Source organism: Hippocampus zosterae, chromosome 10, assembly GCF_025434085.1.
Source record: "Hippocampus zosterae strain Florida chromosome 10, ASM2543408v3, whole genome shotgun sequence".
In the NCBI taxonomy this organism is placed as follows: domain Eukaryota; kingdom Metazoa; phylum Chordata; class Actinopteri; order Syngnathiformes; family Syngnathidae; genus Hippocampus; species Hippocampus zosterae.
The window spans coordinates 11,819,668-11,845,845 of NC_067460.1; the positions used below are offsets into that span (position 1 = coordinate 11,819,668).

At 41.8% G+C, this 26,178-nt stretch overlaps 1 protein-coding gene across 4 annotated transcripts in view; it reads left to right on the top strand.

The window, feature by feature from the left end:
• cadm1b (cell adhesion molecule 1b) overlaps positions 1-26,178 on the top strand; it is a 157,795-nt gene that overhangs the window by 103,894 nt on the left and 27,723 nt on the right. For 2 of the 4 annotated variants that reach the window (XM_052077527.1, XM_052077529.1), the window contains exons 2-5: positions 4,125-4,145; positions 9,978-10,124; positions 17,276-17,428; positions 19,415-19,552. In XM_052077527.1, the coding sequence (XP_051933487.1) occupies positions 4,125-4,145; positions 9,978-10,124; positions 17,276-17,428; positions 19,415-19,552 (459 nt within the window). The remainder of the gene's footprint in view (positions 1-4,124; positions 4,146-9,977; positions 10,125-17,275; positions 17,429-19,414; positions 19,553-26,178) is intronic. The other 2 variants (XM_052077528.1, XM_052077530.1) reach the window with 1 other exon arrangement.

A 26,178-nucleotide genomic window follows, 5' to 3' on the forward strand; every position in this document is an offset into this window, starting at 1 on the left:
TTTTACCTGCGAGGAAGAACATTAAATTCAAATGCGTTGCACCGGCGCTGGAAAGACATGTTGGCTCATTAGTGTTCCGACTGAATAGCACAAGCAGAGAGACATGACGGTGGGTGGCGGTGGTGGGTTTTGATAGCGACGGTGGTAGGGGGGCTGCTATATGTCGCACACAAATTGGCACAAACATGCTACAAAACATAGCCGTGAGCACATATGCATCATCGTTCTCATCTTCTGAAAGCAAATCTCAACTCCGGCAATTTCTGCCCACATTTGGTGCTGTTCTTCTGTACATGCAAGTTAGGTTCATTGAAGACTTGAAATTGTCCATCGGTATGAGTGGGAGAATGAATGATGTTTGTGTGCCCTGTGACTGAGACATTGAGATTTTTTTCTCTTTTTAAGGGCTATCTGAATACATTTGATTTTACTCGAGCTTCAGGAGGGTAAGCGCGATACAAAAAGGAATCTGCTTGTTCCTTCTTTCCTTTCCAGCGAGTAACTTTCTTCAGGGATCTGATTGGTTAAATGTTGGAGTTCAAATGTGATATTTCGAAGTGACAGGGGAAAAAAAGCCCTTCTTGTCCTTTGTTTGCCATTGTTGTTGCGATTTGAGGTTTCTGATTGGCTAAACCTGATATGTGGGTTACAGTTTATTGAAAAAAAAGGTAACCAGTGACAGTTGTCTTCAAACGACACTCTGACTTGCCCCTCATAAGAACTGTAGTCAACGGCCAACTGTAGTTTTAAATTTTAATATTACCAATCATCACTCGATGGCAGACATGTCTTCGTTGCACTTGCACTGGGTCTTACACTTCCGAATATTACAGCGTGAATAGACCTATTCATTTTTGATTTGAAATGATATGCAAGCTAGACATTATAGCACCTCAAAAATATTAACATTCTGAGTGAATATTTTTGGGGGAAACAATGTAATATTTACACATGAGAAAAAACACGAACTAGAGAGCTATGAAACATTATTTTGACGAAAATCTCATACTTGGGACCACAGTAGTGAGCAATAATCCGACAACAGCATGCCGTTGCCAACGTCCGTTTAAAGTCCAGTGATTACAAAGCGCCACAGGTGCAGTGCGGGAAAGAACGCCCACCCCACTCACTCAGGCACTGAAAATAAAACAAAAGCAAAATGACAACAGGTCAGAGAGCACAACCATGACAGAAAGAGTATGTAAAAATGTGAAAAGGTGCATACTTGAGGTCGTACTTGGATGGGGGGGTTATGCTAATGTTGAGGAGCACGCTCCCCCGTTAAAAGGAGAAAAAAATGCAAATGCATCTCACATCCACCACGCGCAAGAATGCCTGCCATCGTCTCCTTGAACAAAAAGCCACGGAACAGAAAGAGAGAGGGTGTTGTTGCTGTGGATGAAAACGAGGTGAGGAGACAAGGACAGACATTGGGAGGACGCTTGGCCTGTCCGCTCTCATCCGGCATGATTGACAGATGGGTGTATCGGCTGCACTCTTGCTGAGGCATTTTCCCTGCCCGAAATCTGTCCATCAGCACTTGTCTAAGCAGAGCGACAGCCATGACATCTAATCACAGGCCAGCCGGCGCCTCATAACTTCTGGCTAATGCGCTGCGGGTAACGCAGGGGGGAGACAGGCCGCCGCCTAGGCGCTATTAATAGTCTGGATGGCGGCAGGTGACAGGAAGTGGATCGCTCCGATGGCGAGGGAAGGTGTCGCCAGACTATATCACAAGTCTGTTTGGGTTTGAGTCTCATCAACTGTGTCCGTGTATTTGACCTCACAAAGTGACTGGAGTCGAACGTTTTATTTCCTTGCTGCCACTTTGGCTGCCTTGCCTTAAACTACCAAAGCTGAGGTTGGAGGCATATCGTTGGACTGATGAGCCATCATCAGATATATTAAGAGAAATTACAAGGACCCGGCCAGTCGATGTAATTGGACGCAATTATCTTTTTAGATTTTTTTTTTTAATACAGATGTTTTATTGTTTTTTTTTTTTACACAATAACACCAACATACAACAAAGATAATGACATTCAGACCCCCCAAATACAAACAAATATTAAAGGACCGAGTATTGCAAAACATTTAATTATTCTGTCTATAATTCATATTTTTATAGTTGTAGTATTAAGGGACCTAATAAGTAATTTTATTCGTCAGATACTTTCAAATGGTCATTTTAATTGCATCGTGCCAAATATCAAAATCTGCCTAAAAAATGCATCAACACGAAGTAAGTTGAAGAAATTCTTAATTTACTTTTAATTTACTTTGCCACGTCTTGTAGCATCTTGATATCCAGGAACTATGTTGAAGTGAGTTGGGGCCATTCATGTACTACTGTGCCGGCATCTTGATGCCAAGCCACTTCATTGAAGTGAGAAGAGGGGCTTCATGTAGTTCTTTGCTGCCACTTTGTAGCATCTTGGGTGGAGCTATGTTGAAGTGAGTTGAGTAGCTTTATGTTGTGTTTTGCCACCTCTTTGTGACATCTTGGTTTCAAGGAACTCTGTTGAGGTGAGTTGAGGAGCTTCATGCAGGGCTGTTCCTGGCATATTTTGGTTTCAATCGGCAAATCTAATCCTCCGTGAAGTCTGTCAATTCTTCACAGATTTTCATGAGAAGTGGTCCTTGAGACTATTTTGTGCGTTCTGTTATGATCAGGCATTTTTTTTTTATTGATTCAAAATTTTAAATTGGTCTTTGGCAATGTATCTGCATGCATCACATACTAGGATCTCCTCACACGGAGTGACATGTGTAATTTGGCGTTTTTCTCACGTCTATCTGACTCCACAAGTGTTGTCATTTAGGCTCAGGGCTCAAACAAGTAGTCGCCCCAGAGCAGCAGCGAACAGGCTAATTTGAGCAAAAGCTCCTTCTGTTGAAGCCTCCCACAATCGGGACAAAGTTTTGACTGACACTGAAAATGTCGGAGCATCCTGCGCAGCATCTACTCATACTTTGTTTTGTGACCATCATGTGTGATTTGTCAGTTTTGACTCTATGTAGCACCCCCCTGCCCCCCACACACACACACACCTCTTTCCCCAACATGGGGGGAATTGCTGACACGCTGCCAATGCACAAAGACGTGGAACAAGGACATGTGTCACACCTTACACCCTTATTACGCCTCCAATGATAAATGAGACAAGCCGTCTGCTCAACAGTTTTGCTGCGCGGACGCATCTCTTGCTCCATCCAAGCTCACTTGTCTGTGTGAATTGCACAGCTACAACATGTTGAGAGAGGAGAGGCCGGGTGGCACACACATCAGATATGCATGGAGACAGTCGGGTGGATGAGCGTGCAGAGGGGTGCAAGAAGGTACAGCACTGTATATGGAGTGGTGTTTCAGTTCTTTTATATTTCATACGGAGCAGTGCTTCACTAGAAATGTATTATTTTAATACTAGCATTGCTACTATAACGACTATTCCAGCTCCGGCCTCCCAGTGTGGAGTTTGCATGTTCTCCCCGGGCTTCCGTGGGTTTTCTTTGGGTACTCCGTTTTCCTGCCACACTCCAAAAACATGCATGGGAGGTTAATGGAACACTGTAAATTGTCGCCAAGTGTGATTGTGAGTGTGAATGGTTGTTTGTCGATGGGTGCCCGGCAGTTCACTGGGAACCAGTTCAGGGCGTACCCTGCCTACTGCCCGAAGACAGCTGTCAGGATAAGCGGTTCAGAAAATGGATGGATGGATAAAACACTGTTGTGTGTGAGTGTGTGTTCCTCCCAAGCAGACAAAGAATGACATCTCTCTCTGGAGGTTATACAAGCACTTCCCCCTGAGCTCTGCTGCGGGCTCTTGAGAGCGTGCCCACCTCTGGTGCTGTGTACGAGGTGCCAGGCTGGGTGGGCGTAGATCCGAGTGGCTGCCCACCCTCCTTCAGCATATACACATCCCCCAGGGGGTGGGTGCCAGGCGTGTAAAATCTCTTTTTCACTCATTACGATGCCTTATGTTTGTTTTAATTTGGGGAAGCTACACGATTTGTACTGTCAATGATTTGATCTGTAAAATTTGCCATGCAATATATCTCTCTGCTTGCTTGCTTTCTGCTCACAAACTCGTCTCTCTTCTTTTCTTCCTGGCCTGCTGCATCAGGAGCTGCTGAAACCATCACAGGTACTACTTTTCCTGTTTTCTCGCCTCTTCTCCGTTGTACGTGATTGTCTGCTCATCTCTTCTTATTAACATTGGACCTTTTTGCTTGAGAAAGGAGGAGAGAGACCCACGGTGTAGATCAATGGTGTTGCTTTCATTTTTGATCCTATCAGTCAACATTTCTTTGTCTTTACAAGGTTAATTGGTTGCCCCATTCGTTTGTTGTTCCGAGAATTATATATTTTTTAGCTCCTTACAAAGTCAATAAAGTCACAAAAGCACTCAGTCTTTTTTAATGAGTTTGCAGTTGATTCTCACCACCGGTGCAGTCGGCCTGGAGCCAATTAGATACACGCTGACGCTTAACAGCTACAAAACTTGGTAAACCCGCACATGCTCACACACAATGCTGTGAGTTTTCTTTCATGGACAGAGGAGTGCCACCACCAATTTTGGCCACATGTGCCACAATACGAGACTGTCCAAATGGGACCACTGCTTATTGTACACCCAGCTGGTGACACTCTGTTGTCATGGCTTTACCATTCAGTAAAGTGTAGCATCACCATAATTAGGATGTAGTTGCTCACAGTCCATGGAATTTTATAGTTGCTATTGATTTCAAGTTTGTGCCTTCCCCTTGAACTTATAATTGATGCTTTGTACAGACTTTCAGAAATGAACTTTTCGTTTGTGATATTTACATTTGCTTCATGATGATGATGTGAGCTGCTCCTTTCATCTTGGGAAAAAAAAGGCAAGAGTTTTACACATAGGGAATCAAGTTGGTCAAATTAGTCAGTCAGACACTTTCTGAAACCTCCCCCTGCAAAAGTTGTAATTACAGTTTACCCTATAAGACTTAAATCCCTGTTGCCTGTGAAGCAGCATTTCATCCCGAGAATCAGGCTCTAATGACTGAGCAGGAGAAAGAGACACAGCAGGGAGAAAGAGGGAGCATCAGAGACAGAAAAGTTTTATTGTTAATGAGGTTCTGTCGTGCTGCTTGTTGCTGCCGGACGCGCTGACTCAGACAATGGGACGCTGGCCCGCGCTGCTTTTGATGTTGAAAAATACAACAACAAAGAACGAATCAAAACAGCGCCAAATGTGAGGTGCCTGAACCTTGCATCTTCTTAACTTTTGCTAAAATTGGTGTGGTTTATTTTCGCTGACCAAGGATAAGCAAGCGTTTGCAGGCAAGGTCAATTGTCAATATTGAGCCAACCTGGTTTTCATGTGTCGTGCCGAACATATTTTGCTCCGAATGTCCTTGCCACAAACCATCGTAGCGCTGCACCTACTGATTATTTTAAGAATCGATTAATCTGTTGATGGGCTTCACAGTGCAGAGGTACAATTCCAGCTCCGGCCTCCCTGTGTGGAGTTTGCATGTTTTCCCCGGGCCTGCGCGGGTTTTCTCCGGGTGCTCCGGTTTCCTCCCACATTTCAAAAACATTGCGTGGCAGGCTGATTGAACACTCTAAATTGTCCCTAGGTGTGAGTGTGAGTGCGAATGGTTGTTCGTTTCTGTGTGCCCTGCGATTGGCTGGCAACCGGTTCAGGGTGTCCCCCGCCTACTGCCCGAAGACAGCTGGGATAGGCTCCAGCACCCCCCGCGACCCTAGTGAGGATCAAGCGGCTCGGAAGATTTATGAATGAATGAATAATCTTTTGATTATTTTGTGGATTAATTGATGAATCGGCTTCAAAAAAATATTTTTAATTTCCACCCCTTTATTCAAAAATAGCACATTTCAAATTATGATTGAAGAAAATACGTTTGTTTTTTGTTTTTTTTGCCAACCTACAAGCCGATGTTTTTCATTACCACAAAGATAATGAGTCCACTTTCATGGATGACGACAGAAATTAATATTTACAGCTGAAAAGATGACATTTTGAGTATTTGGACAATTTTAAATGGAAAAAAAGTATCTGAATGATTCATCAAATGTTTATCTATGAAATTGAAATTCAATGAATGGATTCAAGGCGGCCCGGTAGTCCAGTGGTTAGCACGTCGGCTTCACAGTGCAGAGGTACCGGGCTCGATTCCAGCTCCGGCCTCCCTGTGTGGAGTTTGCATGTTCTCCCCGGGCCTGCATGGGTTTTCTCCGGGTGCTCCGGTTTCCTCCCACATTCCAAAAATATGCATGGCAGGCTGATGGAACACTCTAAATTGTCCCTAGGTGTGAGTGCGAGTGCGAGTGCGAATGGTTGTTCGTCTCTGTGTGCCCTGCGATTGGCTGGCAACCGATTCAGGGTGTCCCCCGCCTACTGCCCGGAGACAGCTGGGATAGGCTCCAGCACCCCCCGCGACCCTAGTGAGGATCAAGCGGTTAGGAAGATGAATGAATGAATGAATGAACGAATAGATTCATCGTTGTAGCTCTAAACTATAGTTTCATACCATCCAGCTGTCGGGTACAGCAAGTTTCGTGTTGATGGCGATCGGGTTTACCAGCCAGGAGGACCGCATTCAGAGACTGCTGCTGGAAACGGCACCTTCCAACCAAAGTGCATGTTTTGCCACACCTTTTTCATCGGATTCAATCACTCATCAGATGAACAGGTGGCTGATGCAAATATGAACAGCGCCAATCGGGCCTGAACCTCGAATTGTCGTCAGTTTATCTGAAATCATTTGGTTTTAGCTCTCTTTTGACGTTTGAGTGCCAGAGCCCTCTCGACCGCTCATCCTCTTTGGCCGTGCATCGGCCTCGCTCAGTATGTTGTGATGCGGCAAGAGGCAGGCAGCCATGTGTAGAGATACAGACACTTTACTCTTCCAGACAGCTGCTGGAATGAGTGTGCATTTATCAGCCAATCATCTATGCCCAAATCACACCCCCACCCACTCGCACCACCACGAACACCACCACTACCACTACCACCACCCACCATCAAGGATTAATGACTGTCTCTCCTAATTTGCACCCAATCATGAGCGGCATGCCGAGGCAATCGAAAATGTTTACTCCAATCGCCAAAGTCCTCCATGTTGCACAAAGTGCCCCGTTTTTACTTTGATGGGATTGCTAATCAAGGCCGTGTTATTTATGTGTTTTTGTGGCATTGGAGATGAGCCTAGGCTAAGAAGGATGCTGGAACGTCACCAACCTTGCTTGGGGCTTTGGAGGATTTATTTACAGTTGCTTTCTCTGTGACCAGCAGATTGGGAGCCAAGGGTAACCTTGCCTTGCACTGCCAGAAATGTTTGACTTTCATATCTCGGAATGACACAAACCATTTTGGTTTTCACAAAACTTCAAACGCGGCATGACACATTTCCTTTCATGTATAAAATCATCAAAACTGCAATGGTGGGCCGTGCATGTGACACCTTGGGCCTTCAATGAGGACTTCATACTTTTCTTTTCACCACCACAATCAAATTATTACTTCCACCATTGTCGCAATTATAGAAGCCTCTAGGAGGAAAAAAAATCTATTCTAATTTTCTGTTAGTATGTCAATGGGATTTGATTGTGTGTGTGTTATGCCTTATACTCCAAAGCGCCTCATAGTACGGATAATACGATACATTTAAATTAATTGCCCAGCCCTATTAAGAAGCATGTTTTTAAATGGGAATTACTTGATCCATTCAGTTTCCAAAATTCAAACCTCATGGGACAATACCCTCAACGGGCACATTAGAACTCACCTGACAATTTGTGATTCATATTATATTAATATTAATATGTAAATAGTCCTGATCTCTAAACTGTCAATCACTCTAAATCAGTGACAGTAAAAGCACGTCATCTGGATTGTCGTATAGAAGTTTGACGTTATTCTCTGCTATATCTCCTGACATTTTCTCTGTTTTCACTCATTACCTCGCTTTTGTCCTGAACCGACGAGCCTGGCAGCAGAGCAGAATCAAACAGTCGGCTGATTGCATCACACGATTAGTTGACAATGTTTTTTTTTCTTTTTCTTCCCACAAGGGAGGTTAATTTCTTTTTGCCGCAGTTCACGTAGAATCATGTTAGTTCTCGCCTGTCTGTTCCCATTGTCTCTATGGCGGCGAAACAAAATGCACGGCCCTCTTTTTATTTTTTTCCTTTCCACTTCATAAATGTCAGAAAGCAATCGAGGTTCGTGTGACAACTCGAGCATGTAAACGTGCTTTTGATGTTTGCCCCCTGCGTCTGCATGTGATAGCGTTGCGCCTCTACCGGTGTGAATCGGGAGACCTTCTAATGTATTCCTTGGGTAAAAATAGCACAAGGTGACATTAAATTATCTCCCCGAAAACAACAAAGGAAGAACAAAAGGCATTTTTGTGTGGGTATGAGAGGTGTGAGTTACGACGACAAGGTCTCGGGAAAGCGCTTGTGTACCGAGAGGCTCTCCAAAGATCTTTTCCATGCCAAGAGATAGATGACAGCACACTGAGCACACATTGGTCACATGGATGCTCAGATGGAGGGCTCTGATAAAGCTTTAGCCCATCAACGCCATCCAGCTCCACCTCCTCCTTTCATTCTCATTTGAAGATGATATCGTGTCAATCGATATAGTGGAAGGAAATACACTGCGGTACCACACGGTGTCTATGAAAGTGAATTAAAAACACATTAAGCATGCGTGAGGGCAATATTTCCATAAGAGGACGTGACCAATTATTTCTTACACCAGATTCCAATGGAATATGCCTTGACTCGTCTGACAATGGGGAAATGCCAGTTCTACAGGAAGCAGCACACAAGAATAATAAATGAGCATAAGATGTCTTCATCAGAATCACTGTCACCATTGAAATGTAGCACAAGAATGAAACTCTGAAGTCTGGGGATAAATATTCGTAATCATACCAGTGCAATGATAAGTTTGTTAAAATATGTCTCCTGTATTTTATGCATCCCCCCCAAGGATGGATGTGATTTTGACATGTCACACATACTGCTGTGCAGAGCTGAACAGTAAATCGGATTCAAATTGTCATCGCAATGTAGTAGAAGCCAATTTTCACATAGCCAAAACTGCAACTCGGGGAAAAAAAACAAGAAACCTCTGCTTTATTCATATTGTATTTATCTATATTGTGTTGAGATAAGTTCAGTGCTGAGTGTGCAGTCCATGTTTACATGTCGTTCCACGAGATGGAAATACACTAAAGACAATACAATACAATACAGCTTTATTTCTGTCGAACTTTCACAATCGCTACAGATGGAAGAAAGCACTCTACAGAACATTTAAAATTCTACGTCCAAGAAATTAGAATACTGATCCACATATAAGGTGCAACGGATTATAAGGCACACTGCTATCTTTTGACTGTACTACTTCGTAGGAGAAATATTATGACAGTTTTAAACAAATTATTTCTAATGTGAAATGCATACCGTGGCTTTTTCAAGGTTGGAGAACACTGATTTACGTATGAGAATGTCTCAACTTCACTGGAGTATTCAAACCTGATGTTGTATCGATACCATATCGTGAAATATAGCACAATATATCAGAACATCGATATATTTTTCCACCTTTTCTCGTTCCGCTTTATATTTCACGCTCTCGTTTTGCTGCTGCTCTCCAGCTTTCCTTTGTCGGAAGCCAGGCTTGCAGCCCATCTGGCGCTGACTCACAGAGGACCCAGCATTTGGATCCAGGGAACGGGTGGGTGGTGGTGGGGATGAGGGGTGCTGGATCAATAGCAACGAACATGGCACTCGTATATTAAATGGATTAGACTGTGGCTGCGCAATCTCCACAAGGCCTGTTTGTGTAGCGTCGCATTGTTGCGTCGTGTTAGCGAAAGAAGCGCAAATATTTGCGAGGCGGTAAATGTCCAGACGGTAACGTGTGTGTGTGTGTGTGTGTTTGTGTGTGTTGAAGTGGAAGGTCAGAACTTGGCAACAGATAACATTACGGTGGTGGAGGGCGAGATGGCCACCATCAGCTGCAGGGTGAGGAACAACGACGACTCGGTCATCCAGCTGCTCAACCCCAACAGACAGACCATCTACTTCAAGGATGTCCGACGTAAGTCAGTGAAACACGATTAAGCAACAGACTCAAGGTGGTACTGGTTATGTGACGTCATACCCCAACCCCGTCATCCCCAATCCCCCCCCCCCGATAATGTCCGATTATTGAGGGGGGGGATGATAATCAGAATTATATTGATTGTTATCGAGATCACGATTAATAAACATTATTTTTTTTTCATTGCTTGAAAAAGGAGAATGTATTCAACTAGCGAAAATTCCAAGTTGCCCCTTGTGTATTGTTCGACCTGTCTGTGTGTGTACCTGCAGCGTTTGTGTGTCAATATTTATCACACTGTGTTCCAAATTATTATGCAAATTATGTTTCTGTTTTCTATAAATCGCTGATACAAATGCCACTCACCATAATTTTCAGGTCATCAACTTTTACAGAATAACTGTTTTCAATGTGAATTGTGGCGGTTGTATTTGCAGCCTTTGGGGGTTGTAACTGCTTAAATCCAAAACCAGGTCAGTTCGATTTTAACGTTGGGCCTTTTATTCGATCGCAGCTTCTCAAGTCTTGCATCCATTGAACTTGTGAGTTTTTGCAGATTCACTGCTTGAATTTATTTTATTTTATTTTTTTTCCAGTATGTCAGAATAGTCTCCCAAAGCTGCTGTTTGGATGTGCACAGTGCCGTGCATAATAATTTGGAACTGTGCATTTGAACACAACTATGTTTTTATTTTATACTGTTATCATTGTGAGTTAGAAAATTATGCCGAGTAGCATTTCTGTAGACCATTGGTCCCCAAACTACGGCGTGCGGGCCGAATGTGGCCCGCCTCTGCATTTTCCTAGGCCCCCTGAACAATACCAATTATGTGTTTTTTATGATTTTTTGGTGGGGGGTTCCCCCTCCAGGTCTCACCAGGTGATCGAGACTTGTAGATGCATAGGACATAACATTCTATTCCACCCTTCTGCAGTCGGTGCCCTATTCAGAACTCCTCTCTCCCAAAAATAAATAAATAAATAAAATCTACGATGCACTCCTGTCAAAAAAAATGGACTAATGGCGAAAAGATTAAGTAAAATTAAAAAAAGATTGGTTATTATCGATTTCATAAATTGTGTCTGTCAAGAGCCCGGAAAAAGGTTAATACCTGGTTATGTGCGGCTTTTTGGAAAACAATAAATGTTGATGTCTCGACACCTCCTGCGATCGTCACACTTTTTGTTTCAAACCGAACTCGGCCCCTCTCAGAGAAGTGAAAAGTTATTTGGCCCTCACAGGAAAAAGTTTGGGGACCTCTCGTGTAGACTATTTGAGAAAAACATCATTTACAGAATAATTTGGAATGCGGTGTACAATCAGATGAGGTGGCTTGGGCATCTGATTCGGATGCCTCCTGAGCGCCTCCCCGGTGAGGTGTTCCGGTCATGTCCCACCGGGAGGAGACCCCGGGATCCCCCGGGGAGAGCTGGAAGAAGTAGCTAGGGAGAGGGAAGTCTGGGCTTCCCTGCTAAAGCTGTTGCCCCCGCGACCCGGATAAGCGGTAGATGATGGATGGATGGATGGATGGTGTACAATCAATTATTACAAGCATACAGAAATAACCACAGGGTAATAAGCTGCTTGTTTCACCTGCACTGGTAAATTTCCCACCATGATATTTAACTCTGAAATCCGCTGTTAAAATGACACAATTAAAATAAAAAAAATAAAAATAAAACATTGCTCAAAACCTGTCACAAATGTTTAAAATGTTGCACACCAGCAAGGTTTATACTTGACCACAGATGCTACAACACAGTGGCAGCAAAGAACTAAATGAAGCTCCTCAACTTACTTTAACATTGTTCCTTGGCAGGAAGATCCCACAAGATGGTGCCAGTAAATAACGGAAGATAGATTACAAAAGTTAAAAAAATGAAATAAAAAACGCAAATAATTGACTCCATAAGCGAATATGAAGCGGGAAAGTTGCCGCAAGCATTAAAACAATGCAACTTCATATTTTGCATATTTTTGCTTTGTTGTCATGCTATAAAAACGATTATTTTACATTCAAATGGAAAGGCAACGACAGCACATTTTTATTTTATTGTCTTGAGATGGTGATGATGTGCAGCCCAGTCTCACACTGTTAATAAACTACTGGTTTAAAAGTCGTCATAGTAGGTCACACGTCAGAGCCTCCACCTTATTAATTTTTCAAAAAAGATTATCACAGATCTTGATGGAAATCAATCTAACATACTCCATCTGTATTTTGGGCAAATATCCTGACATATTGGCTATGTATGGTTTCAATGGTGATTTAGCAAATGGTTGAAATGGTGGTTGTGTTGGCCTTGAGCTTGGTTTCTGCCTTTATTACAGACAGCTTGATTCTTTTTTAAAAAAATGTATGAGATTGTTCAACAAAACTGTAATGAATGGACAACAGACCTTTTATCAAATTCTTGAGAGCAAATTCTTTTGTATTTCTGAACACGGTGTGTTTAAATTATCAATCCATTTTCTAATCCGATTATTCTCAGGAGTGCCGCGGAGCGTGCTGGAGCCTCACACTCACATTTAGGAACACCTTAGAGCACGGGTCCCCAACCTCCGGGCCGTGGACCGGGACCGGTCCGTGGGTCATTTGGTACCGGGCCGCACAGAAAGAATAAATAACTTACATGACTTGCGTTTTATTCATTTCGGAATCTGAAAGAAGTTTTATTTTGAAAATTTACCGGACTCATCGTTACATCCGTCTACAGTGTGTTACTCTTGACACAATCATGACTCGGGGAACGTCCTATCTGGCCGCAGCACTCTCTGGTCGCTATGGTAACGTATAAACGTGCCTTCAAAATAAGACCGCAAATACAGAGTGCATGAAAAGTATGACTCACCATCGCCGCATATTATGCAGAGTGGCCTTGGTGGGTGGGAATCTCCCGGAGATAAATCCGTATTTTAAGTAAGACTCCTGATACTGTCTATTAAATGTAGCCTTGTTTTTCTTGGAAGTTGTAGGCTCCTCTTCTGTCTCCTGGCTGGGTCTTTCCAAAGACGGTTGGCTTTTTTTTTCTCGTTTTACTCACTCCTGGGTTTCATTTTAGCGGTAACCTATTACGTGACAGAGAAGACCCGTGTCAAGAGTGACATACTGTAGACTGATGTAACAGAAAAATCTCGCAATTTTTCAAAATAAAACATCATTCAGATTCTGAAATGAATGAAACGGAAGTCATTTTTTATTTATTCTTTCTGTGCGTACCAAATGACCTACAGACCGGTAGAAGTTCGCGGCCTAGGGTTTGGAGACCCCTGCTTTCAGGGATTCTCTTAAGTATGCATTTTTGTCCATGCCAACACCTTTTTAGGTGTTGGCATCTTTTGTGAATCTTTTGTGAATCGCACCTGTGAAAAAGAAATGATTTGTTTTGTCACCCATTACATGAGCAGCTGGAAAATTTCGGCTGCCGAGCCCGCCTTCTTTGCGTCGTACGTGCGCACAACGTGATTTCCATCTGTCCTTGACGTTTGCCACTTTAGCACAAGTCATTAAGCTCAGGAAGCAGGAGAGATTAATATGAGATAATTCTCCACCGGGCCATAATGGGAATACTTTTGTGTCCTTGTCACTGTTCGATTTTACGATAATCTCTTAGATTAGGAGATTGAATGTTATGATTATGCATGAGCATATGGGCCTTGTCTATTTTTCACGTTTTTTTTTCTTTCCCCACTTGCGCTTGTTTCTCTCGTATGTGTCTGGGATATGAGCCAGCCTTCAAGGTGATGGAGAACATTTGTGTCTATAATGCAGCCCAGCTGTTAGCTCACAAGTTTTGCTAGTAAAAGACGTATGCTGTCTTGTCCTGGTTTTCCAAAAGCATCATGGCAGTTGCAGAATATATTGTCACAGCATACAATAGAGTCTGCATTTTTTTTTCATACTGAGCCTTTCACACAGAACCCAGAAAAGTGCTTTAAGATGTCAAGAATCACATATGCTAAGCATTTGCTATGCAAGCAACATGGTGCATGCATACTTGTTCATACTACAATGTAGGGAACTTTCATTCATTCATTCATTCATTCATCTTCCGAACTGCTTGATCCTCACTAGGGTCGCGGGGGGTGCTGGAGCCCATCCCAGCTGTCTCCGGGCAGTAGGCGGGGGACACCCTGAATCGGTTGCCAGCCAATCGCAGGGCACACAGAGACGAACAACCATCCACGTTCACACTCACACAATTTAGAGTATTCAATCAGCCTGCCACGCAATGTTTTTGGAATGTGGGAGGAAACCGGAGGACCCGGAGAAAACCCACGCAGGCCCGGGAAGAACATGCAAACTCCACACAGGGAGGCCGGAGCTGGAATTGCACCTCTGCACTGTGAAGCCGACGTGCTAACCACTGGACTACCGGGCCGCCTGTAGGGAACTTGTATTTTCCAAAATACTACTTTATATTTGTAACAGTACTGTAGCCTATCGCTGAAAAAGATACCCTTCTCGAAGAAAGGAATACAAATTTGCAAGACAGATACCCATTCACACAACAGCATCATGATCACCACCACTCAGGAGCGAAACAACACATTCATACTGCTGCGAGTAAATAAAAATCACCTTACAGGTTGAGGCAGGGACAGTCTTGTCGAAATGAGGCGTTTATTCGGTGAGATCTATGCGAAATGACACGCAATTTGGCAGAGCTGACATCTGTGAAGGGAAAAATGAAGGTTTATCCGAGGGTCTCCGTGGATGAGGCGACACTGTTATTTATTCACTGCAGCGCGTTTCTGAAGGCGACTGACTTTGAAAAAAGTAGATTTTAAATGGCTGAAAACCTATTTCCAATCTTGTTTCAAACGTCTGTGTGACCGCAAAGTAATTCAACCAAATGCTGAGGCAACGAGAGGGAGTGATTCACAACTGAAAATTAAGTTAGAAATGTTTTTTTTTTGGTTTGTTTTTTAGATGTACAGAGAACAATATGAACACAAAGGTAGGTGGGTTGATAAATACACAGATGGATTGCCAGACAGACAGACAAACAAATGACATAAAATAAGGACTCCTAGTAGCGACCCTTGTCGGACACCATCCTTGTTTCGCTGATGTTTTGGGTCAATATTTAGAGAAAACTGAACAAAGGCACAATTACATCATTACCAGTCGTATAACATAGTTTGTATCCTCCAGACAAATCAATACGTAGGAATTTGTAAATGGTGATTCTCGGCTTGACGAAGGTTGAGGATGCACTCCATGATTTTCATTTTGACCTTGCCAAGAGGACATCGTTGAACTGAGTAGTAACTTTTTTATTTTTTGCGGGGTCATGACGGTTGTGTTCCTTTCGCTCTGAAATGCAAATAGTAATCTCTGTCTACTAGTCAACGAACTTGATACCTAACAAACAGGTCAGATAAATATCAATTGTCTGTTTTTGTTGTTTGGGTCAACTGTTCCTCCTGCCTAATAATCCAAATGCATGCAGTCCCATCATCTTAAATCTGAGTCTGTGAATCAGGAAATAGCCTAGACACAACTGTTTCTATTTTTTTTTATTTTTTTTCCCAGAATCAAAAATCGTACAGACTCACAACGTTACCGTAACACAAACCAGGAAATAGCCTGCTAGCTAATAAATGTCACTTTTATTGTCTGTTCTTATTGTATTTATGTGCCAGAAAGCAGCTTATAAACAAACCAATAACAAGAAAAACAATTATCAGTCAGCTGATTATTTTTTTTTAAACATGTATGTACAAAATCCCCAAATCCAGTTTAAGCACTTACTAATTACTATGACATCAAATGTAAAGCTAAATATTACTATAAAAGTAATATAAGCCAATTTAGCTTGCTTAAATACTTGGAAATTGACTTGAACTTTAAATTATATGCCTTTATAAGGACAGGTTCCACCTTGAATTTGATCTACTTGACAAGTACCGTAGTTCATATGCTAATGCTATGCGTACTCTTCCTTAGGTGTGTGATTATTCCACGTTCTTATACAACCTAATGGCAGGAACAGACATTTTTTAAGCATACTCGTAAACACTTAAGCTCTCGCGTCGTTGCTCGTGCTATTGTTTAATTTCCACCCGGCGTCACGGGGGTGTCAGGATTTCCCTCCCTATCAGGTGATGTGACTCTCCAAGTTACCGGTACACGTGCGACGTTGTTCCCCTCTGAGTCCTCCGCAAGAGCTCTCAAATTATATCGGGGGAGGAGATGGGATTTCATGTCGATGCTGCCCCGAGACCTTGAGTAATGATCGTGATAATAACTGCCGAGCCTGATGGGAATACCAAAAACGCCTTAAGAGGCGGCAGGAGCAAGGAGTTGGCTATCTCTGCAAAGGACCTGATAAGGAGCTCAGGTCAGAGCATCAAATGCAGCCCCCACTGATCCAATCAGCCAAAGATGTTTTTGTAAAAAGAGCACACTGGCATGAAAAAAATGGCTTCAACTGAGCATGGTAACGTTGACGAGAATTTAATCCATCGGTATTGACCCGAAGTCTGCTATCGTTGGGATGAAGGCATATCTTCCAGAAAAACACGTAATGCATTTGCAATTAATGATACAGGCATTGATTTGCTCACTTTTATTTACTTGTGCCCAACGCCGCATACACTGAAGGCGAATCTTACTGCTGAAGTGTCACGTACGCACTCGGCCTTACATTGAAGTCGTAGGGTGCCACCTGTTGCTTTGGCGTGCGCATGTCAATGCATTTTAATTTGGACTAAGAATTTTACCAAAACCAGCTACTGAAACGTTTTTAATGTTTTTTTTTCTTCAGTAGCTTTAATGTATTAATATTTTTCGAATTGAAGCGAAATGGACCCATACATGACAAGGAGCGGCAGTCTGTTTTAAGAGTTGCCTGCTTGTTAGGAGCCCTCATGAGTGCCCCTCTCACGTTCCTGTCTTGGCGAGCGCTTCTCCGACTGTGAAGCTACTTTATAAATCCAATCGTATGAATCACTTTGAAGCCGACTTTTCTTTGACTCAATTAAGGAGAGAGCTTGCAGAGCGTTTTGCGCTCCTCCCCATCTCATTTTCGTCCCCTGCCTCTTTTGTCTTCCTGCCCCCTCGCGCTCATTTTGAGCCAGAACCTTTTTCTCACGTTGCTACTTGGCTTCTCATGATGTGTCCTGTGCCCCCCGCTCACAGCCCTGAAGGACAGCCGGTTCCAGCTGATGAATTTCTCTGACAACGAACTGCGGGTGTCCCTGTCCAATGTGTCGCTCTCCGACGACGGACGCTACGTGTGCCAGCTCTACACTGACCCCCCTCAGGAGGCCTACGCCGACATCACCGTCCTAGGTAGGTCTGAGGCACCGGTATGTGTGCCTCACTGTTTTGATTTTGTTTTATTATTTTTTTAACTTTTCTTGTGAAATGTTTAGTATTCACGCCCTCCCGCTCATTCTGTCAAACTTATTTTTTTTAAATCTTACTAGTGTCAGGTAGCGTATGCACTCCCTCCGGCCCCGCCCCCTCCTTCCGTACAGCTCACATGTGAAGTGTACAGTATGCACTCCCTCACATTTTTTAATCTTAATATTTGGGTGCAGTCGATGCACTTGCTCTCACTCCTCTTTTTATATTTTCTCATGCCTCGCGCCTTAGTTATGTCAGTCCCTCTCATCCCCCTTAACCCTACATGTCACTTCGTATGCACTCCTTCCCATTCGTCTTCGGAGTTTTGTCATCTTTGCTTTCATGTGCACCACATGCGCTCCCTCCCACAACTTCGTTGACTTACTTTTCTTTTCTTTTTTTTTTTAATCTTATCTTGCTGCATTATGGATAGTAGTCATCTTTGATCCAGTCATCTTTAGCAACCGAAACAAAATGTCAGCCAATTAAGGGCCCTCAGTGCGAAAAAGGAGCAGATGCTCAAACCGATGGCGTCTGCCGCATTGGGTCTTGGCAGCTGTGTTGACTGTGTGAATTCCAGTGAATGTTGACTTGGCTGTTCCCAAACCATTCCCTTTTGAGAGTCAGCTGTGCCTTCACTGTGATGCTTTGGGGCAAAATGATTCTAGTTAAGCTTCATTATACACGCCAACATCCCGGCGGTGATTGAAAGGAATTAAAAGCCCTTTAAAGTAATTGCTTTTCTTGTACAATTGAGGCCGACAGTGGCAGCATTTTTCTCCTAAACTGAGGGTTGCATTGAAGAGTCCTTGGAATGAAACCCCCCTCTGACTTTTGGCTTTTAAGCGACGAGAGTTCAGCCCGATGACTAATTTGAGGAATAAGGCAAGAGTATCCTGTGTTCAACGCATGGAGGAATTATTTGGCTTGAAGCGCGAAGAACTTATTTCATATTTAAATCTTGACTTATTCATCCTTTTCTGTGAGTTCGGCTGAAGCTTTCAAAGGCGAATGCAGCAAACTTTTCAAACTTGTTTGGGCCACAAGGACACACTGGAAAGAACTTACAATAAAGTTTGTGCTGGAAACTGTTGATAGAATTTTATTGTACTGAATTTCCACCTTAGTAACATTTATTGTAATTGTATGATCAAAGTGTCAAGCTTTTGCAACTTACAGTAGGACATATGCAGTATGCAAAGCAAGGTTATTGTCGTTCACGAAAACGGATGAAAAAATAAATCCGGATGGGGGAAAAAAACGTAAAATGAAAAAAAGTGCTTTCAAGAAACGACAACTGGCTTCAAAAAAATATCAGCTTCACAAATCTAAAACGATCTATAATCATTGCAAAAAATGTCATTTGTTTTGAAATGTGTAAATTAATTTCTGAAATCAGCTTTTGGTGTGAATCCATCCATCCATTTTCTGATCCGCTGATCCTCTCTAGGATCGCGGGGATACTGGAGCCTATCCCAGCTGTCTTTGGGCAGTAGGCGGGGGACACCTTGAACCGGTTGCCAGCCAATTGCAGGGCACACAGAGATAAGCAACGATCCATGCTCACAATAACAACCAGGGACAATTTAGAATGATCAATTAACCTTGTGTGTATGTTTTGGGAATGTGGAAGGAAACCGTTGTACCCGGAGAAAACCCACGCAGGCACGGGGAGAACAGGCAAACTCCACACAGGAATTTAAAAAATAAAAGTTACACTGAAATAAAAACTAAAACGTGAAATTCCCAAACTATTATAACTCCACGCAGGCACGATGCTAAATTTCAAATTTGAGAGGTTATACAAAAGTCACGTGGGTTGTCTCATAAGCCAGTTGGTGCGTGTATTTTATGATCCATCCTGTGTATCCTTGTCCAATATACGAGCATGTGCATGCTCATAACTGAAGCCGTTATTTTTTGCATCAGTGCCCCCGGGAAGCCCTATCATCGAGAGCCGCGAGGACGTGGTCAGCGAGGGCAACGAGACGGAGCTAACCTGTACGGCCAGCGGCAGCAAGCCAGCAGCCTCCATCAGATGGATGAAAGGAGATGAGGAAATGACAGGTAGGTCCAAATTCAAGTCTCAACATGACTTCATACCCTCTTGCCTGCCACTAGTAGCTGCATCTGAGAAAAATATGCGCCTCATACAACATATACGTGTATGGTGGTTGATGGTTGGAGGAGAAGAGCAAATTAATTTCCGTGATTATTATCTTAGTTGCATATGCACTCCCTACCTCCTCTGGCACTTTTTTTCATATTACATTGACGTTTAGTACAGTATGTACCCCTTAACACTCTCCTTCAACTTTATATGTGATGTATACGATAGGAGGGTACTTGCAACTCCAAAAGACTCATTTTTAAGGAGAAAAAAAAAGACGGCATACTGGCCATTAAAATTGGATCGTTGCACAGCGCAAGCCGTTTCAACACATTAGATTGATCAATCATTTGTCGAAACAGTAGGCCGATGTGAGGACTGACTGTTCTGACGCACGATCGGGGGTGGAATGCTCTCCAAGTGCCAATTTCACAGTAGTCAACTTTATATAATCCACAGGTGGAGATCTTTCAGTTCCTTACAAACATACTTTGCACATATTTTGGACTCCAGTGTGTCCATTATGATTCTGCCATATAGACTGTGCGCCTCTCATGCGCCGAGTTTAAAGGTAATGAGAGGAGTGGCTTCGACTGGCCAGGAATTAAGTCGGCTGAATTCACTCCCACAACGGCACAAAAACTGCTTCCTAAACGAACCCAGCAAAATAAATAAATACATTTGAGATTAAAGTTGTACTTACAGTTCTGATGTAAATTAAAATATAACTCAGAGAATAAATGTGAGGACAAAATCTTTGTTTTCATTAGAAACTAGTTAATACAATGCAAAATATCATAATAGTTTTAATTGTATTGTATTTAATTGAAAGATGTTTGTTGTTTTTTTTTCTCTCTTTCTCCTTTCTTCTTTCTCCATACATTCTTGCTGCTGGAGGCTGTAAATTTCCCCATTGTGGGACGAATAAAGGATATCTTATCTTATCTTATCTTATCTTACAAAAATATTACAAGTACAATTTAATGGAAAATAAATTTGTGCTCGTCTGTTACATAATTTGGATATTTTCTGAATGAGGTCCACACTGTGGTGGTTTCTGGTATATGAGTGATATTTTGCGGTCAAACAATGGAGACCACCACCGAGCTCCCGATAACAGGAGACGAGGGTGGGGATGAGGGGTTTGTGCCAGTGGCACAATTAAACATAGGCCCTTGGTCACTGAGTCCAAAAATGAAAACCTGAGGGTGAGAGATTTTGTTTTGAGGTATGTTTGTTGTTACGGTCCAGTTGCAAGAGGGACAATGATCACCCACATTGGGCAGATAGAGAGAGCCAAGATTTTTCATTGAAAAGCCTCAGATGAACTTGTTGAGGATTGTTTGGCCTTAGCTAAGTTAGCCTTCGCTCCCCTGAGAGCCATTCTATTTTCTTATTTATTGTTTTTGCTTGCTCAGCAGAAGAACTCACTGATCAAGCCACCCGTTAAGAGCTTCATGTTGCTGAATGTTTCTCATAAATCATCACCTTCTGCGGCTCGTGGTGTGATTTCAAATTCCCCAAATATTTAGTCTCACGGTTCTGTTAAACAAGTTATATGCTGATGGAATGTCACGGTGATAATTCTGTTTGTGTTACCTTGAAAGATTCCAGACCAGTGGTTCTTAACCTTGTTATAGGTACCAAACCCAACCAGTTCATTTGCACATTCACCCTTCATTTGTGAAAAAAATGAGGGTTTTTTTGTTTTTTTTTTACAAATTCAAGACATAAAAAAACAAATTTTTTTAAAACGGAAAAAAAAAACTAAAAACTCTTTGTATAAGTATAAAGTATATGTTTTTTTAATTGTGCACAAAATGAACCAGCCAGTGATGGCCAAGCGGGCGTGGCATAACTAATTGACATGTTGAGTCGGGTGTGTCTTAAACTCCATGGCAGAAGCGCTGTCGAACCCCTGAGGCTGATTCGCCAATTCGATCAAACACAGGTTAAAACCACTGCTTTAGACACGGCAAACTCACAGTCACTGTTATGAATTCACATTTTTGCGTTTCATTTTCATTTCCACATCTTGGGCTAGTGCACACAGGTAGAACCTCGCGGTGTGGAATCGTCTTCTCAGTTATGATTAAGGGTCATCAGTTTTTCATTAGTGCGCAGCAAGGGGAGGAATATTCGTTTTTTCTCTTTCGCATTTACCCAGAGTGGATCTGTGTGAGCCTGTTGTCAAATTCATTGGTTTTGTCATGAGACAAAATATTTAGACAAGGTCCAGTTGATGGATGAAGACTTGTGGGACATAGAATGCCATTATTGTCATTACAGCTTGGAGTTTAAATATAATCACGACTGAACTGAAAGCATTTTCACTTTTTGCACGATTGAGAAAGCTGTTCTTAGAGTATACATAAATCATTATCGATCTACAACAATTATCCACAGTGACGAGGAACAGGGTGGGGGGAACTATACACATCAATGCTTCAGACATACAGTATTGATATGCATGCAGAATCATATCGTAATTGAAAATTGTCGTAATTGGAGTGAATCGTATGATGTCAAACTTTGAGTGAATTGTATCATAACTGGAGGGAATTGTCAGAATGTGAGTCAAGTGGATTCGAATTGGATTAGATCACATTGTGTATGGAGTTAACCACATTGTCCTTGTAGTGTGAGTGCAGACAAAATTTTATCTTATCGCACTCTTATCGTGTCAGATGGTAATTGGAGTAAATTGTGTCCTTATCGCAAAGAATCACATAATAATCAAAGTGAATCATTTTGTGATTGAAGGGGATGATGACATTGTATCATATTTGTAGTCTTCATGGTGGATTTCTAGTGAATTACCGTATTTTCCACACGATTAAGATGTTCTCAAAAGCCGACAGTGTGCCTCATAATACGATGCACCTTATATATGGATCAATATTCAGATTTTTAGGATATAGTATTTTACGTGTTCTGTAAAATGCTTTTTTACAGATTGTATTCCCTTTAGTGTAGCTCCATCTAGTGGATGCACAACGCAACTAAAACCACTATTGTAGCTTCTATTCTGTGTGCATTATAATTCGGTGAAAACAGTTTAATAATCGGCCATTTATTGAAGGTGTGCCTTATAATGCTGAAAGTATGGTGATCTTATCGTACTTTGTGAAAATCGGCTTATAAATGGCGTGAATCATGCTGTATCAAAATTAGACTAAAAAGTATTGTATTGAATTTTGAAGTAATGATGTCATGACGAGAGCGAATCATATTATATCACAATTGGAGTAAATCGTATTTTCTATCGTCATTTGAAAAGATAATTATTGCATCGTAATCGGCGTGAATAGTATTATACCATTGGCGTGAATTGTTTTGTCTCGTAATTTAATTAAATGTATTGTAATTGGAGTGAAATGGATCAGAATTTGAGGGAAATTTTATTCCGTCACATCAACAATAAGGTGGTAACACATGCAGTGTGGTGACTATCTTGTGTTGCATTGTATGAAGCTTCATTTCCCCACAGTGATGGAGTGACATAGCACACAGTCAATATTTCCACCATTTTTGGCAGGATAGACGAAGAAAACTGCTGGTTGATTTCAGCATCAGTGATAGTATTGGCTTTGCAATCAATAATCAAGCTGGCAGGATTGCCATTGGCAGGTTCTGGTCCCGTAGAGAGAATCAGCACACTAGGTGGCAAAATTAACATAAATTACAGCAGCAGAATGATTGAAATAATGTGGAAACAAGCTTGTCTGCTGCTGGTCTCTTACAGAATTGATTTCCTATCTGAATAATGTTTATGATTTGCGGGTGGGGATGTGAAACAGCCTGCAGAGGATGAAATCATAAACTGTCTTAATGTTTTGCTCATTCCGAAAACAGTGCTTCATATTCAGCGCACTAAATCAATACAAGTAGTCTTCGTAGAAGGATTAGAAGTAAAAGTTTTGCAAAAATACTGGAGTGTGTGCAGCGTTTTTGTTGTGTGTCTTAACATTACTCCTGAGGCCATGTCTCAAAATGTTCCGCGTGGTTCCTGAGCTTTGAGACGACGTGATGTCGGATACGATGCTCTGCATTTTCTTTCCGCAATACGCCTGAACGACTGGATGGCATTCAGCCAAGATAATTGAAGACAGAGGAGGGCCATTCCAATCAATCAGTTGCTTGTCGATTGTGTGGAGGACTGATGGTTGATTACTATACTTCTGTCCTGAGGCAACCGAGGCAATATCAAGTGCACAACGAGTTCGTCTGAACACACACTATGACAATCATAGTTTTCAATGTTTCATGATGGCTAGTGTTTAGTGGTTTGACCTTTTTGTTAGTTAGTTAGTTAGTTAGTTAGTTAGTTAGTTAGTTAGTTTTAATAGTTTTCAGAGTGAGTTTGTTCATTTTATTATTTATTTTTTGTTTGTGCCTATCCGCCTATCTGTCTGTCGGTCTGTTTGCTTGTCTGTCGGTCTGTGGTCTGTCAATCAGTCTGTCTGTTGGTCCATCTTTAAAAAAAAAAAGTTAGTTTCAGTTGGTATTATGAATGTAAAATTTAGTTGAGGTTTTTAAAAACTCTCTTGTATTTTATTTTATTTAGTTCACCAAAATACTTTGGGTGAGGAACAACGAATTTCAGAAATATAAACAGACGTTTCTTACTCAATGTCACGTTTTGTCTAAAAGTGGCTTCCCCAGTTATCACCCCCCTCGTCATTTTTGTGACAGCAAGCAAGAGGGCTTGGTCTCATCTCGGGCAGCACTTTGTTTTCTTGTGTGCTGTATCTCAGAGCTGTTGCCACTTTATGATGTGGGACACAGCCCAGTATTGACGATATGAAGCTCATTAGCAAATAAAAATCCATAAATTAGCCGCATCATTGTTTAAGTCACAGCATTCAAAGCATGTGAAAAAAGTAGGGTCCAGAAATTGCGGCACGGTAATCGGATTTTATCTGGTCGGGCTGATTATTTATTTTTGTTATTATTTGTTTTTTTTTTGTGGCTGTCGTCAAAATTGAAACAAAAGTATTTTTCTAGCAGCTTCCGTACTTCAAGCACGTCCCCACTGACTTGTGGCACTCACACTCATGAACAAAACGTATTTTTAAGCCAAAGAACTGGAATAGTCTGATGTTGAGTTGTAGCTTTAACTTTGAAATCTTAAAAAACATGTTTTGCAAACAAACAGAAGTTTGTTTGAAAGATTGGTGTCAACATTAAATTTACTCGCGCAATGTTTTTTGAGCTTGTTTTGCCAACCCGTCATCTGAAAGGCCGTCTGATTTCCTAATTCAATATTCTGTTCAGACAGCGTTTGGCAGCGGCAAGTGTCACCCTGGCAGAGGTTATGCTTGATTGTGCTGGGATTGATCAGTGGTTGATGCTCACAAGTGTATTTTGATTAGGCGCCTGCGCTACGACACTCAAATCCGGTCCGCATTTAGAGTCAAGTCCCTGCGACGGTTTTGATTTGCAGCTGGTGTTTTTTTCGCTTCATCTGCACATGGATGACGTTGATAATTGACAAGCCTCAACATTGATAAGTATACTCTCCGACCCTCGTCCTCAAAACGCAACTCAGAAAAGCTCAAATCTCCATACCAGAAGCAGACTTTTTGTTTCTGCACTAATGTTAGGAAGAAAAAAAAACACCCACCTTCAGAGTTACAATACGTGACGCCATGAATTTTAATGTCTAGTAGACACTTGTAAGATAAGATAAGACAAGATATCCTTTATTTGTCCCACACTGGGGAAATTTACAGCCTCCAGAAGCAAGAATGTAGGTAGAAAGAAGACAGAAGAAAAAAAAAACAACAAACACCGTTCAATTAAGTGCAATATAAACACAAATGGATAAATCGCAGTTCATAATTTGGCTCTTCTTTGTTCCAAAGAAAATATGCCGGGAAAAAAAAATGCTGTGATCCAGTGTACTCAAATGGATAAAGGCAACAGTTTATTGCTTCAAAGTCAATTGATTCAAACATTAAATTAATAATCATATGTTTACATTATTTCAAAAGGGTAGTGAGAAATATGTTATTTCCATTATTTTCACAATATTCACGAATCTGAGTTTAGTATATCAGCCATTACATGCTATAACATAAGAGCACTCATGCCCCCCCCCCACCCCCTGCACCCCACACAACAATATTTCAGTTCAGTCAATTTTGAGAAACACAAAAGTCATCATTTTTTATCATAATAGGAATTGGGCATTTTATTTTCAGAATATTGATTATTATAGTAATGTTTTTGTTTTGGGGGTGGGGGGATATTTCTCTACCCTCCACCCCCCTAAAAAATAACACGCAGATAATGATGAATCCAAACTGACCTTTCATGGAGGCGACGTAAAATGTATATCTTGTCACAAATTATCACAGAGGTTTTCATCACGTGAAAAAAAAATCATCCTTTTCAAGTCCTTCCAAATATCTTGCTGCAAAACGTGCGAACATTTTAAATGATTTTAAAATGCCCTGACAACATGTGATTGTTCGACCAATTACAACGGTGGATGTTTTGCACACAATCATACTAAAACTGATTAAGCAATGAATCGCTTCTCGTGAGCTCTGCAAGAACGAACCAAAAGAAAACTCGC